Raw genomic sequence first — 16,855 nt, 5'->3', positions numbered from 1 at the left:
AGGGCTTACTTGAAATAGGAGTTCTCCAAAACTCATTTTCGTACTTTTAAGGTCAAGAAAAGAAGTGATTTACTGTAGAGTGTATTACACTTATTTATACAATTTGTACAACGTTTCGAACCTCCATGGTTCATTCTCAAGTGAACAGATCTTACAATGCTGGTTGATTTTATACCCGCACTGGGTCAGGATATAATACAATAAAGGTGAAAACATGGGGGATACATAAGGGATAAATGTGAGGTGAAACATAGAGGTAACTGCAGAAGGCTTATTGGCCCATACGAGGCAGCTCCTATCTAAACACAAAGATTAATCCAGTGTAATTGGCCTATTATGTTGGACATTGTCTTCTGTGTTGGCATCGTTATGTTCTGGTCTTGTCCTTACTCTCATGGTGGGTAGAGTAAATAGTTCCGTGATTTGGGTGTTCATGGTAGGTTGTTCTATTCTTATGTGAATTGCCTCAAGAATTTGTAATCTTCTTGCATCTTGGGTTTTGTCTATTATGCAGGTATTCTTGTTCAACATTTCTCTTGTTAGAAATGATACAGAATATGCGGTCATATTCAATGAAACATGTTTGAAAGAAAACCTGCTGCCAGTATACACCAATATATATATATACTGTATATATATACTATATATATATATATATATATATATATATATATATATATATATATATATATATATATATATATATATATATATTATTAAATATGACCGAAAAAGTAAGATTAATAATTCTAACACAAATTTTCTCAATCTTTCGTACATTTCTTTTCACTGTTGGTGGTAATTCAAAAATCAATTCTCCAAAATTCATTTTAGACTAGAAATAAAAATGAATTTTGGAGAATTGATTTTTGAATTACCATCAACAGTGAAAAGAAATGTACGAAAGATTGAGAAAATTCGTGTTAGAATTATTAATCTTACTTTTTCGGTCATATTTAATAATATATGTCTACAGGAAAGACTGCTACCAAAATATACTAATATATATATATATATATATATATATATATATATATATATATATATATATATATATATATATATATATATATATATATATATATATATATATGTACACAGTGGCACCTCGATTAACGAGTGGTTCAATCTACGAGCATTTCGAGTAACGAGCTAGCCACTTGCAGCTAATTTGTCTCTATTGACAAGCTTCACCTCTATTAACAAGCAAAACCACATGGTGCTTCCCAGCGTCTCGCGGATTCTCGCAAATTCTCGGATGCCTCAGACGCCAGTGTTGTTGTTGCATCGTGCACGACAAGCATCCCTCTGCATTTATTTGCCCTTTTCTTTAGTTTTTGTGGTTGTGTGACTACAATTTGTAACACACGATATCGCCAAAGAAGCTGTGTTCTAAAGATAGTGTTGTTAAGAGGAAGAAAGACATAATTACTGTGGATTTGAAGAAGGAAATTATAGCAAAGCATGAGCTTGATGTCTGTGTGACTGATCTCACAAGGGAGTATGTCAGGTCCTCATCAACAATTTGCACCATTAGTAAGGGGATGAGGAGGCAAGAGAGGATGCTGCCTCTTCCAGTGAGATCAGGGCAGTGTTGGGAATGTTTGAAAAGGTTATCTTGAGGTTATCTTGAGATGATTTCGGGGCTTTTTTTAGTGTCCCCGCGGCCCGGTCTTCGACCAGGCCTCCACTCCCAGGAAGCAGCCCGTGACAGCTGACTAACACCCTGGTACCTATTTTACTGCTAGGTAACAGGGGCATAGGGTGAAAGAAACTCTGCCCATTGTTTCTCGCTGGCGCCTGGGATCGAACCCAGGACCACAGGATCACAAGTCCAGCATGCTGTCCTCTCGGCCGGCCGGCTCCCTTGACCGCATTCTTGGAAAAGCTGCCCTGATAAAGCAGTGACAACACGGTGTGTGAACATTTTTAAAGACAATTTACTGTCTTGTTTTTGGAACATCCTAAAACAAAGACAAAAGCAATTGTCAATAGATACGTTCTTTGCAAAAGTAGAGAAAAGAAGAGCCAGTGATAGTGAACCACATCCCAGTCCCAGTGGGGTGAAATTCCCAAGAAGAGAGAGCCTACCTGACTCAGAGGTGGATTCTCCTTCCACACCATAACCCCTCTCCTCCTTCCCACCTCCCCATCATCTCCCTCAAGCCAGCAACGACTGTTCATTAGGTAAAGTAAACATGAAAACAGTACAACAAAACTTTTATAATTACATGTGCAGTATTATATTTACATTATAAAATGTCATACAAGTACAGATGTTTTTGGGAGTGGAACGGATTAAATTTATTTCCTTTATTTTAAATGGGGAAATTTGTTTCTTAAGATGAGTTTTCCACATAACAAGCTCGGTGCCAGAATGGATTAAACTCGTTAATCGAGGTGCCACTGTATGTGTGTGTGTGTGTGTGTGTGTGTGTATATATATATATATATATATATATATATATATATATACATATATATATATATATATATATATATATATATATATATATATATATATATATATATATATATATATATATATATATATATATATATAATGCATAATAAGAATAATAATATATTATATAATATGTATTTGTATCTAAGAAGAGTTTTCTCATTGCAGGTTGGATGATATTTCTAAGAGAACTGGAGTCTCTGGTTGGGGTGCTGACCCATCCCCAGGTGTTGGGTGCCAAGGGCCTAGTTACAGTCGGTACACAGGAGACAGCACCACCAGTACGCACCACAACACTTCCAATATTGGCTCCAACGGATTCTCAGGAAAGGACTTGTTCTCAAGCAGAAATACCAATAACACTGGGTTTGAGACCTTCAGAGCCAACCATTCTTCACAAGATAAAGATGAACATTTTAGGAAAAAAGATTTAGATTGGTGGGTTTTTAATTATGGTTTATATATATACAGTATATATAATATAGATAGTGTAGTTTACAGTACAGTACTCTATTTCTTTAGATATTCATTTGCGTAAAGTTTGAGAATTACTGCTCTCTCAAATCAAACTATGAGAAAATACTATTTCATTTCTTTGAATGGCTTAGATGGATGACTTAGCTTATTGGCTAAGATGGATGGCTTAGCTTCTTGGCATAGATGGATGGCTTACCTTGTTGGCTTAGCATGATGGCTTAGATGGATGGCTTAGCATGTTGGCTTGGCTTACTTGGTCTGCTTGAAGCAGTTCAATATCACATCCTGGCCTGCTTGAAGCAGTACAGTATCATGTCTTGGCCTTCTCAAAGCTGTTCAATATTGTGGCGTGGCATGCTTGAGGATTTTCAGTATCACGGCTTGGCCTGCTTGAAGCTGTTCATTATCATGGCTTGGCTTCTTGGAGCTGTTCAGTATCATGGTCTGGCTTCTTGAAGCTGTTTAGTATTGTGTCTTGACATGCTTGAAACCGTTCAATATCATGTCTTGGCCTCTTAAAGCTGTTTAGTATTGTGGTGTGGCTTGCCTGAAGCTGTTCAGTACTGTATTTACCTGATTTATATGAGGGCCATTAATACTAGTGGCCTCGATGAGGACAGAAAGCTAACAGCTTGTCAAGGGTCCCCCCATTTGCCTGGATGATCTTTTCTATCTGTATTTTAAAACCCAGCAGAGTTTTCGCATTTTACAGCTTCGGTTGGAAGGCGGTTCCACGGGTTTACAATCCTATGGGGTGAAAACGCATTTCTGTTTTCTGTCCTACATTGTGTCTTGTTGAGCTTTAACCCGTTGCTCCTCATCCGTGTTAAATCTGACCTTTTGAAGAAAGTGTCCAAATCAATATCATCTATATTGTTTAGCATTTTGAAGGTTTCTATTAGATCTGTTCTGTCATGCCTTGCCTGCAGTGTTGTTAGCCCAGTGGTCCTCAACTGTTTCTGATACGAGATGATTAAGCTCTGGTATGATTTTTGTTGCCCAATGTTACTCCAGAGCAACTGTTTTTCTGGAGATCTTTCTCCTTGCCTGGATGCAATAATCCAGGTGACTTATACAGAGACTTATACAGTTGAACGACTACTTTCTTTTCCTAGAAGGTAAAGGTAAACAATTTGGTAGTGTGATGTGGATTATTATGCCCCACATGCAAGAGCTTGCATTTATCGACATTAACCCTTAAACTGCACAAAATTGCATATGAAGTTTTAAGTAACTGATGCAAAAGTGCGCATCAATATGCAGTTTTGGAGTACTACGCAAGATTTAAATGGCCCGCAGATACATCTCGGGGTTCACATCACTTTCCTCAGGGCTCTTATAAACAGACGCCATTTTTTTTAAATCGTGGGCAACATTCCCAGATGTGAGAGCCTCAGTACTGACTGAGCCACCAAGGCTGGTGCACGCAGCATGAGCTCACTGCATTGCTGTTCAGTTTGTGATCACAGCATCACCTAAAAATGCCAAAAATATATGTAACTGGTATTATTTAGTGATGATAGTATTACAGAAGATCCCTGGCTGTGGTATAAATGACCAGGATTCTGATAATAGCAGGATTGATGTGATAATTGTGAAGGAACTGGCTCTATTCAGCATGGCTGACGACACCCCATTAGCCCGGCTACACTGGCACACCGGTTTCATACGACGTCTGATAATGCTACGCTGTCCCACCTCAGTAAAACACAGTAGACTACAGACACCCAACAACTCGATGTCCTCCAGAACCGACGTTTCTTCCGTCCAAGGAGGACGTACCACACGAATTCAATATCAGGATCTAGGCGGCAGCAAGAACACCGAGAAGAGCTTTGTTCTTACCACCAAAGGTTCGGACACCAAGCCCACAACTGTAGGGCTCCTTGTTCCTGGCCGGGAACTACTTCGGCGGGGACTGTTAATGTCCAGTAACCCCGCCATTTCAAACACTACACTGCTCTACATATCTGACATAACCAAACGTCGTTTCCTCGTTGACACAGGTGCAGCAGCTAGTGTGTTGCCTCCCCCACTGGTCAAACCAACCCACACTCCTGGTTTGGACTGACGAGCCGCCCATGGTACGTCCATCTGTACATATGGGACCCGTGCCCTGGTTCTCGATTTCACCTCTCTGGGTCGTTGTGCGCGGACTTTCCTCATAGCGGATGTGGAACAACCCATTCTTGGATGGGATTTCCTGCAACACCATCGTCTTATTGTGGATCCCGCAGGTGCAGTACTTCGAGGCTTCCCTAATACCTCTACACAGGTTAACACCGTCACCCCAGTCGCATCTACGGACCTTCAAGCACTCCTGGATCAATTCAAAGATGTGACCTTTTCAAAGATGTGAACGTCAGCCCTCGACCAGAAGTGCAACATACGATTACGCATCACATTACTACAACGGGAGCACCTACCTTTGCCAGACCATGCCGGAACGATTGGCGGTAGCATGTGCTGAATTCAACAGGCTACAGGAGGCAGGAATAATCTGCCCTTCAAACAGTCCATGGGCTTCACCTCTCCATATGGTCCCAAAGACAGCCCCAGGGGAATGGCGCCCTTGCGGGGACTACAGGGCTCTCAATGTTCGTAGTCTGCCGGATCGCTACCTAATACCACACATCCAGGATTTCTCACAAGGATTGAGCAACACAACCGTTTTTTAGAAAATTGACCTTGTGTGGGCATTTCACCAGATCCCTGTGGAACCGGCAGACATTCTGAAAACAGCGATCACAACACCTTTTGGACTGTTTGAATTCATCCGGATGCCTTTTGGTCTACGGAATGCAGCCCAGACATTCCAACGCTTCATCGACCAAGTAGTTAAGGACCTTCCTTTTTGCTACACCTACATTGACGATCTGCTGGTGGCCAGAACATCACCGACAGAACATCTGCTACACCTCCGACTCCTTCTCGCCCGTCTGCGCAACTTCGATTTGCAGCTCAACTCCGAGAAGTGTATTTTCCATGTTCCAGAGCTGGATTTCTTGGGACACCGTGTGTCAGCAGCAGGGATTCAACCACTAGAGAAGAAAATCGAGGCAATCAAGGAATTCCCGTGCCCCTCTACTCCAAAGAAGTTGCAAGAATTTCTTGGTGTGGTGAACTTTTATCATCGATTCATGCCACATTGTTCAGACATCTTGCGACACTTATACAACCTCTTACGTGGTTGGAAACATACGTCCCGTCTTTTGTTGGAGTGGACTCCCCAGGCAGAGACAGCATTCACCGACTTAAAACACAAGCTGGCGGAATTCACCTTACTCGCACACCCAGTGTCTGATGCTCCCACCAATCTCTCTACTGACGCTTCAAACACAGCTATTGGTGCTGTACTACAGCAGCTCATTGAAGGAGAATGGTGCCCAATTGCATTCTTTTCAGCGTGCCTGTCACCCGCTGAAGAGAAGTACCGCACTTTTGATAGGGAACTGCTCACCATCTACTACAGCATTTCCGGCACTTCCTCGAGGGACGGAATTTCCACATCCTTACAGACCACAAACCTCTCACATATGCACTGGTGGCCAAGGGTGATGCTCGCTCTCCTCAAGTAGCCAACCACCTGGGATTTATCTCCTAATTTACCTCGGATATCCGCCATGTCAAAGGAACTAACAATATCATAGCCGATGCACTGTCTCGACCCACCATAAACCACGTCATGAAAAACCCAGCTCAGGTGGACTATTGTGTAATCAGCAGTGTACAACGGGAAGACCCTGATCTGCAGCGATTACGAACATCTGACACAGCTCTCTGGTTCATTAAGATTCCCATGGAAAGTGGCGGTAGTATAATCTGTGACACCTCATAGACGGGAGCACTTAGGCCCTACATTCCTGCCCAGTTTCGCTGGGAAACGTTCTCAGTATTTCACTCCCTAGCACACCCAGGAGTACGTGCTTCCCAGAAACTACTAATGGAGCGTGTCGTATGGGCAGCAATCAATGCCGATGTTCGACAATGGACTTGCTCATGTCTCCAGTGCCAGCGAGTGAAAACACATCGACTGGGCCCTACATTCCTGTCCAGTTTCGCTGGGAAATGTTCTCAGTATTTCACTCCCTAGCACACCCAGGAGTACGTGCTTCCCAGAAACTACTAACGGAGTGTGTCGTATGGGCAGGAATCAATGCCGATGCTCGACGATGGACTTGCTCATGTCTCCAGTGCCAGTGAGCGAAAACACATCAACACACAAAGAGCCCTCTTCAACAGTTCCCGTTACTTTCTGACCGTTTTGAGGTGGTGCATGTAGACATCATTGGACCGTTACCGTCAGCAAGAGGATATTCTTATCTACTCATCTGCATCGATCGATTCTCCAGATGGCCGGAAGCAATCCCATTAATCAACATCTCAGCTGAGTCAGTGGTCCAGGCTTTCCTCTTTGGATGGGTCGCCTGTTTTGGCAGCCCCTCTGTCATCATCACCAACCAAGGACGACAGTTCGAATCATATCTATGAAAGGAACTTATGGAATTCCTCAGCACCACACACAGCCGAACCACAGCATACCACCCTGAGTCGAACGGAATGGTAGAATGCTTTCATAGACAACTAAAAGTCGCCCTAAGAGCTCAAGCACACCCTGATGATTGGATCGACAACCTTCCATTAATCTTGCTTGGCATTCGTTCGGCCACAAAGGAGGGCAGTGGATTCTCGGTAGCGGACTTAGTATATGGATCTAGCCTGCGGCTTCTGGGCGAATTCTTAACCCAGACGTCATTCATCACACCCCCAGACCCCACTTTTGTTCAGAAATTACGGGCGACCATGACAAGCATTTGGCCTACACCACCACACCAACCGACAACTCGTGCTACATATGTGCCTCATGAGCTCCACACAACTGAACATGTGTTTGTAAGAATCGACGCTGCTCAACGCCCTCTACAGTCACCTTACGAATGAACATTTAAAATGGTTTCTCGAACACCGAAGTTCTTCACCACTGAACGCCGAGGACAGCGGGTAAACATCTCCATCGATCGCCTTAAACCAGCACACTGTGATGCTGCCCCACACATCCCTTCAGAGACACATCCACCGACTACGCCATTCACTTTTTGACCAGTTACCAGCAGCACCGCCACCTACGACAACGGACGATTCTGTATGACCTCCCATCCTACAACCCCAGTTACCAGCTGCACCACCACCTGATCCTACGACGAAGGACGATCCTGTGCGACCTCCCACCCTACCACCCCAGTTAGATGACATCAGTGAAGAGGAGGAAGTTAACTTTGAAGGTTATAGAACGCGAGCAGGGCGTTCAATTCACCGACCAGCTAGGTTCCTTGATCAAGTGTTTTCCTTTCATCCCCTTGGAGGGGGAGTTCTGTAGCGAGTAGATTATCCCAATAATATACTCACTCCAAACACATTAGCCTAATGAGAGAAGCACAGCTCTTCTTGGTACTAATTATGGAACTCAAACCTTTCCCAACTTCCACATAATATTCTTGTTAACCTTTGGAGAACGGTGAGGTGTTGTCCGAGCATATAAGCAGCAGAGTAGTGAATAATAACTAGTCTACTTTCAAGTGTGGTCTAGAACAGACACTTGCGAGATATTGTACCGACTCTCAGTGCGCTTAACTCACACCATTGCTCACCAAAGTATCACCTGCGTACTTCTGTATACTTGACCAAAAATATATATATTCTCTAAGTGTTTGTGTTTATTGTCACCATACTTTATGTACCAATAGAACCATTACAATTTACCATCTCCAAAGGTTCCATTTGGTTATTAGCTCTTTTTTTACTACTTGTGTCATCCATCTTGTTCTCTTTCTTTTCTTTCTCTTTTTTGGCACATATCTTTGTACGAGTTCAGTAATTACCTTTTTGAAATTTTCCCCCCATGATGTTTCCATGCCATGATCACTTATCAGCTCCCTCCATGAGGTGTTTTGCAATTCCTCTCTCATTCCCTGATAGCTTCTTCGATGGTAGTCTAGAGGGTCATCATCCTGGACCTTTATAAGAGTTTCTGTTATTGTATTCCATCCAAGAATATTGTGATCACACAATGGAGTAAGCTTTTTTCCCTACTTGAATTAGATCGATCCTTCCCTCTTCTGACGTTAGCACAAGGTCCAGAATGCTGTTACCTCAAGTGGACTCTACCACATGTTGAATGAGAAATGAGTCCTGTACCAGGTCTAGAAATGATTTGTTAGAAATTAATGTTAGATTTTCCCAATCTATTATCTCGTGACAATAGATATTGTAACCCAATCACTCATTATAAGAGTTTGGGTTTGTGACGCCGCATTAATCTATTAATCACATTATGGTAATCAGTTACTTCCTTTCCTGTTGCTGTGTCAGCCCTGTAGCATACTCCCACTGTCAGTATGTTACCATCTTGAGCTAGTATATTGCACCATACAGACTCTGAGGATCCCATGGTGTTCAGTTCATCATTGTTGGTTGCATTCAGGTCCTCTTTCACGTATAGCAATACACCACCTGCTCTTGTTGTTCTGTACTCTTTGAACAGTGGATGATACCCTGGGAGAAGGAATTCCCCCTTCAGTAATGTCCTCTCGTCCCCATGTTTCACTTATGCCAATAATGTCTGGAGTCTCGGCCTGATTTGAAGCACACAATGCTTCAAACTTATTCACCAGGCTTCTGGCATTAGTGTAGAAGCACTTTAAATTTCTTTTGTTGTTCCTATTGGTCTGAGTGATAGCTCCTGGATTCTGTACATTAGTAAGCTGTTTGCTGTCACTCCGGTATATAGGGTTAGTTCTGCCTGGCTGGGTGGAGGACTACGTCCTCTCCTCCATCTACTCTCTTGATCACTCATCCTCTCCTCATCACTAGCTTTGAATCTTTGTATGCTTCTAAGTTCCTTTACTCCTTTAGCTTTCCTCTTAGTAGCTTGAAGCTGTTCAATATTCTGGCTTGTCCTAATTGAAGCTGTCAGTATTGTGTCTTGTCCTGCTTCAAGCTGTTCAGTATTGTGGCTTGACCTGCTTGAAGCAGTTCAGTATCACGGCTTGGCCTGCTTGAAGCAGTTCAATATCATGCCTTGCATGCTTGAAGCTGTTCAGTACTGTAGCTTGAAGCTGTTCAGTACTGTAGCTTGAAGCTATTCAATATTCTGGTTTGTCCTACTTGAAGCTGTCAGTATTGTGGCTTGGCCTGCTTAAAGCTGTACAGTATCATGTCTTGGCCTGCTTAAAGCTGTCAGTATTGAGGCTTGGAAAGCTTAATGCTGTTCAGTATCATGGCTTGGCCTGCTTAAATCTGTTCAGTATCATGGCTTGGCCTGCTTAACCACTGTGCTGCTCGGCCTCTAAATATGGCATCCCCCCCCCCCTGTGCGCAGGAAATAAATTCTCAGGAATTTTTTATTTGTTTTGAAAGTGATAAATACCCCTCCCTGATGACGTACAGTGGCACCTCGACTTACAATTGCCCCTACTTACGATAATTTCGAGTTACGATGTAAATTTCATCGAAAAATGCGACTCGACATTTGATGGTGTTGTCGACTTGCGGTATTTGTTGGTACATATTCAGGTCGACCGAGCGCGTGGTTCCTGGTCACGCGGCCGACTTGCCTCAGTTTACTACAGCTGCCCGCTTAGTGACGATCGCGCCTATAAGAAATTTTCCTTTTGTGGTGATTTTTTGCATTTTGAACATTAAAGTAATTATTATATATCACACCATGAGTCCCAGGAAAGTCAGTGGTAAGGCTCAACATATGAGATCCCATGTAAGGATGACCATAGAACAGAAACAAGAGATAATTTGTAAATATGAAGATGGTGTGCGGGTTGTTGAACTGGCTAGGCAGTACAACAAATCTCAGTCAACAATATCCACCATACTGGCTAAGAAAAAGGACATTATGGGTGCTAAAGTGAGGCATCATTACAGACAAATGTTAAAACGAAGGGAAAAACAAATGTCTCTTGACAAATTTGTAGTGAGACAAACAAGCCCTGAACCACAACCAGGTCCTAGTGGTATTCAGGCAAAACATAGGAGAGAGAGTACCCCAGAGAAAACATTACTGCCAGATGTGATAATGGAAGGGGACTCCCCCTTCCATACAGTAACAACTCTCCTCCTCCCCCCTCATCACCATCTTCCATACGCCATCAAGAGCCCTCCATAAAGGTAAGAGAAACTTAGGTACTGTATTGTAGTTAGAAAAAAACATTGAATTCAGTATAAAATGTATTTGTATGGTAATATTTTGGAGGGTGGGGAATGAATTATTTCAACTCCCTCTATTTCTTATGGGAAAAATCGCTTCGACTTACGATATTTCGACTTACGATCCGTCTCTGGGAACGGATTAGCATCGTAAGTCGAGGCTCCATTGTATATGTTAAAAGAAACTTAAAATTGTACTTACTTTGGCCGCAATGGGGTCCGAAAAATGTGATGTGACGTCATGATTTGGTGGTCGCCCTTGTTGTAGACTCCCGGGGGCAGTCGCGCCACGTTCAAGATGCGCGAGTTGTCACAAATAATTTTTTGTTTTTTTTTGCGTAAATTTTCAAATGCATTTGTTTTGTTTTTTCTTGCCAATCCTATGTATAATGAAAACGTGCACGATATTATGGCAGTAGAACATCTGTACTGTCCCAGGACACTGTGTTACATGCATCACAAATGTCTCCACATATATGCTCATATTTCCAATGTTTCATGTTCAATCATGTATATTTACAAGATATTTAGACACTATACAGTACCCCACACAATATACATTCACCATCAACACACTCAGAACTCCATGAGTGTGTGATATGCTGCGAAACAACAGACAGGGCATAGTGGCACTTTGCACTCAACGCACCAGGTGGAGATGCATCTTTGCTTGTGTTCTTGACATTGAGTGTTCTTGCACAAAATACAGGCACGTTTATCCTTGTCCCGTGATTCTGTGCTTGGCATATACCTGAGCATGTGTACATGGAAATTCTCGTTACCCCCTCAGTCTGTCTGGAAATGCATGTGGCATTGTTGCTGGCACCCCATCTGTTACAACAGAGCCCTCCTTCCCATACTTGACAAGCAGTTGTGACACTAGAGCAACACTGAATGTTCATATTGGGGGTCTCTTGCCTGATTTTTACTAGATACATGTCGAAGCAGTTCAGCACTGTAACATCAATGAGGTGGAAAAAGAATTTTTTCGTCCACTTCCCAGATTTACGCACTCACTCGACAACACCAAGCATCATGTCACATTTATCTACCAGGCACATGTTGAAGTTGTAGTCTATGACACAATTGGGTTTATATATAAGGAAGCGTGTTTGAAAGTGCACTTTGCCACTGTCCAACATGGCACCGGTGCAAATTGTTGGCAACATATTCACCTCGCATCTGTCCCTCCACTGCACTGATAACATGTTGTCACACTGGCGCAGCTGGCAATCACCCACTGCAATACCTATGCCAAACACTGGTATTTCCTTCCTGTGGGCCTTCAGAGTGTCACATACGCCAATGTTGTGGTCAAGGAGGTATCTGGTCAACAAGGGGCTGGTATAGTAGTTGTCAGTGAACAGTATATGCCCCTTGTTCAGCAACAGTTTGAGGGTTTTGAAAAACCCTCAAACCTTGAAGGTTTTGACGACACTGCTGGAGAACCTGTGTGGCTCTTCAGCTGGTATGTCGACGTCTGTATCTGAATACAGTATCATGTCCATGACGATTCCAGTTTTGCAGTCGCACAGCACGAAAAAGTTTTGTCCAAACCAGTGCCGCTTTGATGGGATGTACTGTTTGAATGCCAGTCGTCCCTTGAAGAGGACTAGCAATTCATCAATCAACACATTCTGTCCAGGTACAAAATAGTCACAAAACTTGCCTCTCATATCACTAAATACCTTCCGCACCTTTCAAAGTCTGTCGTTTCTGTCCTCATTTGCATTGTTTTTTAAGTGCAGGCACCTGAGAAGCAACAGGAACCTATCACGTGACATTTACTTGTGGAACATGGAGGATGGAACAAGGCTGCATTTGCTCCAATAGTCCTGGATGACGTGTTTCTCAGAGTGTTTCATCATCATGCTCTATGCAAGAAACACGTACATTTCGTTATTTGTGGTGTCCTTCCATCGTGTCATGTTAGAGGCAGGTAAAATGCTAAAGTCTATGAGGCTGTGAGCACATCTGTTTGTCTCTGCCACAAGATGGTTCATGAATTCACTGTCGAAATATGCCAGGAAATAGTCAATTTCAGCTATATCGTCACCTGAATAGGGGAATAATGGTGTCACGCCAACATCGGTACCATCAAAAGTTGGTATTTGTGGGACAAATCTCCCACAATCATCCCACACAAGTACAGCCAGGGGTTTGGTTTTGGCACCAACACCATACGAGCACCAGAAACACGGCTCTGTCTTCTTGTGCTAGAGCTGCGTATAGGTATGGCAGGAGATGAGGCTGTTCTGCGTATCGTAGGCCTACCACGAACACCTGATGTCGAGGGAACACTGTCGTCATTGTCTTCTGGACACATGCCATGCTGCCGCTTGCCTTGGCTTGCTGTGGCAGCAAAACCCCGCCTAGTAACACCCTCGCTGCTCGTACTCGGGTTGTCAACACTACTTGTATCGGAGCCTATGTCACTGGAGCCCGAGAATGATTCATCACAAGCATTATCACTGAATAAACTTGCATCAGAGGACACACATGGTGGTGTTGACTCTAACTGTGTTGACTCAGGGCGGCGAGCCACGTGTACTGTACACACTCGCGATATCATCCACCTCAATCTCCCTCTCACTCATATCAGACCTATGAGTAATGTCTTTCTCTGGATCATAATCTAAGTCATCATCCATGGCACCATCATCATACACAATGCCGTGTATTTCCTCCTCAGAGAGTCATTTTGCATGACCGTGGCTGACCGTGGAGCAGGAGTTCGTAGATGTTGTGTCCGACATGGTTGCTTCCTTGAAACTGAGGCTCCCCACGGCCTCAGTTTCAATGGTACGCTATACCTATAAGATCCCAGGTGCATACCACCCATTGAGCACTTGCAGGCACGTTGCGCAGTTCAGTGGTTAATTAAAGCTGTTCGGTATCATGGCTTGGCTTGCTTGAAGATGTCAGTATTGAGGCATGGTCTGCTTAATGCTGGTTCAGTATAATTGCTTGGCCTGCTTGAAGCTGCTCAGTATCATGACTTGGCCTGCTTCATGCTGTTAGTATTGAGGCTTGGTCTGCTTCATGCTGTTAGTATTGAGGCTTGGCCTGCTTAATGCTGTTCAGTATCATGTTTTGGCCTGCTTGAAGCTGTTCAGTATTATGGCCTGGCCTGCTTGAAGCTGTTCAGTATTGTGGCTTGGTCTACTTGAGGATCTTTAGTATCTTGTTTTGGCCTGCTTTTAGCTCTTCAGTATCAAATCATTCCAGAGCTTAGTCAATTTGCCTATCAGAAATCGTTGAGGGCCACAGGGCTAACAACACTGCAAACCAGACATGACAGGGCAGACCTAATTGAAACTTTTAAAATACTGAACAGTTTGGAGGATGTTGATCCATACAATTTCTTCAAAAGGTCAGATGTAACACAAACAAGGAGTAACAGTTTCAAGCTCAACAAGCCACAATGTAGAACTGAGAACAGGCGATGGTTTTTCACCCACAGGGTTATAAACCTTTGGAAATGCCTACCCGCCAAAGCCATAAATGCCAAAACTCTGTTAAATTTTAAAGTCCAACTGGAAAAGGTCATCAAGGCAAATTGGTGGATCTTTGACAAACTGCCAGCTTACTGTCCTCATCGAGGTCACTAGTGATAGTGGCCCATCAGATAAATCAGGTAAACATCACTGACATAAATGAGAATTTTAGGAACCACATCATCAAATTTGCAGATGACACAAAGATTTATGGTAAAGTGGGAAATGAAAATAATATTTAAGCCTTACAAAGAGATCTACATGAACTCTACAAATAATCAGAAGAATGGCAAATGTTTTTGAAAAAAACAAATGCAAAACCTTGCATGTAAGGCATAGCAACCCATGCCACAACTACCAAATTAATAACATTACATTACAGCAGATTGATGAAGAAAGGGACCTTAGAGCCAAAATCCACCATTCATTGAAAGTTACACAACAGGTAGGAGCAGCTGTCAAAAAAGCTAACCAAACCCTTGAATAATCAAGCATACCTTTGATTTTAAAGAAAAGAAGGTAGTGATTCAACCGTATAAATCTCTGGTGTGCCCCATTTATATTTCTATGTCCAAGTACAGTGGTACCTCGGAATGCGATTGTCCCTGTATGCGAGGTTTTCGGAAGGCGAGGTGTATTTACTCCAAAAATTTGTCTCAGAAGGCGAGGGTTACTTCGGGAGGCGAGTTTGGACGCGAGTTTGTTGATACGCGTACAGCCGACCTAGCGCGTTCGTCGCCCCTCCGCCCCGCCGCCCCTCAGTTTATTATTGTCTCGCGCTCAGTGACTACCCCCACATCAATTCTTCTCGCGTATTTTCAGTGTTTTGTTGGATTTTTGGTGATTTGTCTATACAATTTGTTATTATATATCTCACCATGGGTCCCAAGAAAGCCAGTGGTAAGGATAAAGGCCAGAAAGCTCATGTGAGGATGACAATAGAGGAGAAACAAGAGATCATTCGGAAGCATGAGAACGGTACACGTGTTGTTGAACTTTGTAGGCAGTACAACAAAGCCACATCAACAATATGCACTATACTTAAGAAGAAAAATAAGATTATGGGTGCTAAAGTGGCAAAAGGAGTAAGAACATTAACGGCACAAAGACCACAAATACTTGAAGAAGTGGAAAAGTTGTTATTAATTTGGATACACGACAAGGAGTTGAGGGGTGATAGTGTTTCGGAGGCCATTATTTGTGAGAAAGCCAGGGTGTTGCACGAAGACCTTCTAAAGAATACCCCTGCAACGAGTGATGCAGATAAGAAAGAGTTTAAGGCAAGCAGGGGCTGGTTTGAAAAATTTAGAAAGAGAAGTGGTATCCATAGTGTTACAAGGCATGGGGTTATGTGATGTGATTATGAAAGGGGACTCCCCTTCCAAACAGTAACTCCTCTCCTCCTCCCCCCTCCTCACCATCTTCCATACGCCTACAGCACTCGACAGCAAGGTAAGTAATAACTGGAACACAGTTTTGTAGGTTTATTTAGATGAATTAGGTAAATTAGGTATAAAAATTTAGTTTGATGTGGGGTTTTTGGGGTAGTCAGGAACGGATTAATTCATTTCCCTTTATTTCTTATGGGGAAATTAACTTCGGAATGCGAGTTTTCGGAAGGCGAGGCGTCTCCAGGAACGGATTAAACTCTTATTCTGAGGTATGCCTGTATGAAGACTTCATCTTCAGAACGACATAGCTGCTCTGGAGAAAGTGCAACACCAGGCACCAAAAATCATTCCAGACCTAAGTAATCTCTCATATCAGGAACAGTTGAGGGCCACAGGCCTAACATCACTGCAAACCAGGCATGACTGGATGGATCTCATTGAAACTTTTAAAATACTGAACAATTTGGAGGATGTTGATCCAGACAATTTCTTCAAAAGGTCAGATGTAATACAAACACGGAGCAAAAGTTTCAAGCTCAACAAGCCACAATGTATGACTGAGAACAGAATCTTTTTCACCCACTGGGTTATAAACCCATGAAACTGCCTACCCGCCCAAGCTGTAAATGCCAAAACTCTGTTAAAATTTAAAATCCAACTGGAAAAGATCAAGGCAAAGGGGGGGGGATCATCGACAACCGCAGGCTTCCTGTCTTCGTCAAGGCCACTAGTGTTAGTGGCCCAAAGGTAAATTAAATCTTAGACTGAAAACATGAGCCATTTAGAGATAAATCTAAACGTGAAATGGC

General features: G+C 43.0%; 1 protein-coding gene across 1 annotated transcript in view; it reads left to right on the top strand.

Moving 5' to 3' along the window:
- Positions 1–16,855, top strand: part of LOC123745203 (serine/arginine repetitive matrix protein 2) — a 213,202-nt gene that overhangs the window by 189,364 nt on the left and 6,983 nt on the right. The window contains 1 exon segment of the mRNA XM_069300861.1: positions 2,633–2,902. Coding sequence (XP_069156962.1) covers positions 2,633–2,902 — 270 coding nt within the window.

The sequence above is a fragment of the Procambarus clarkii genome, chromosome 44 (genome assembly GCF_040958095.1).
Source record: "Procambarus clarkii isolate CNS0578487 chromosome 44, FALCON_Pclarkii_2.0, whole genome shotgun sequence".
NCBI classification, from domain to species: Eukaryota; Metazoa; Arthropoda; class Malacostraca; order Decapoda; family Cambaridae; genus Procambarus; species Procambarus clarkii.
Note: the sequence above shows the minus strand (reverse complement) of the source record. Positions and strands in the feature narration are given on the sequence as shown.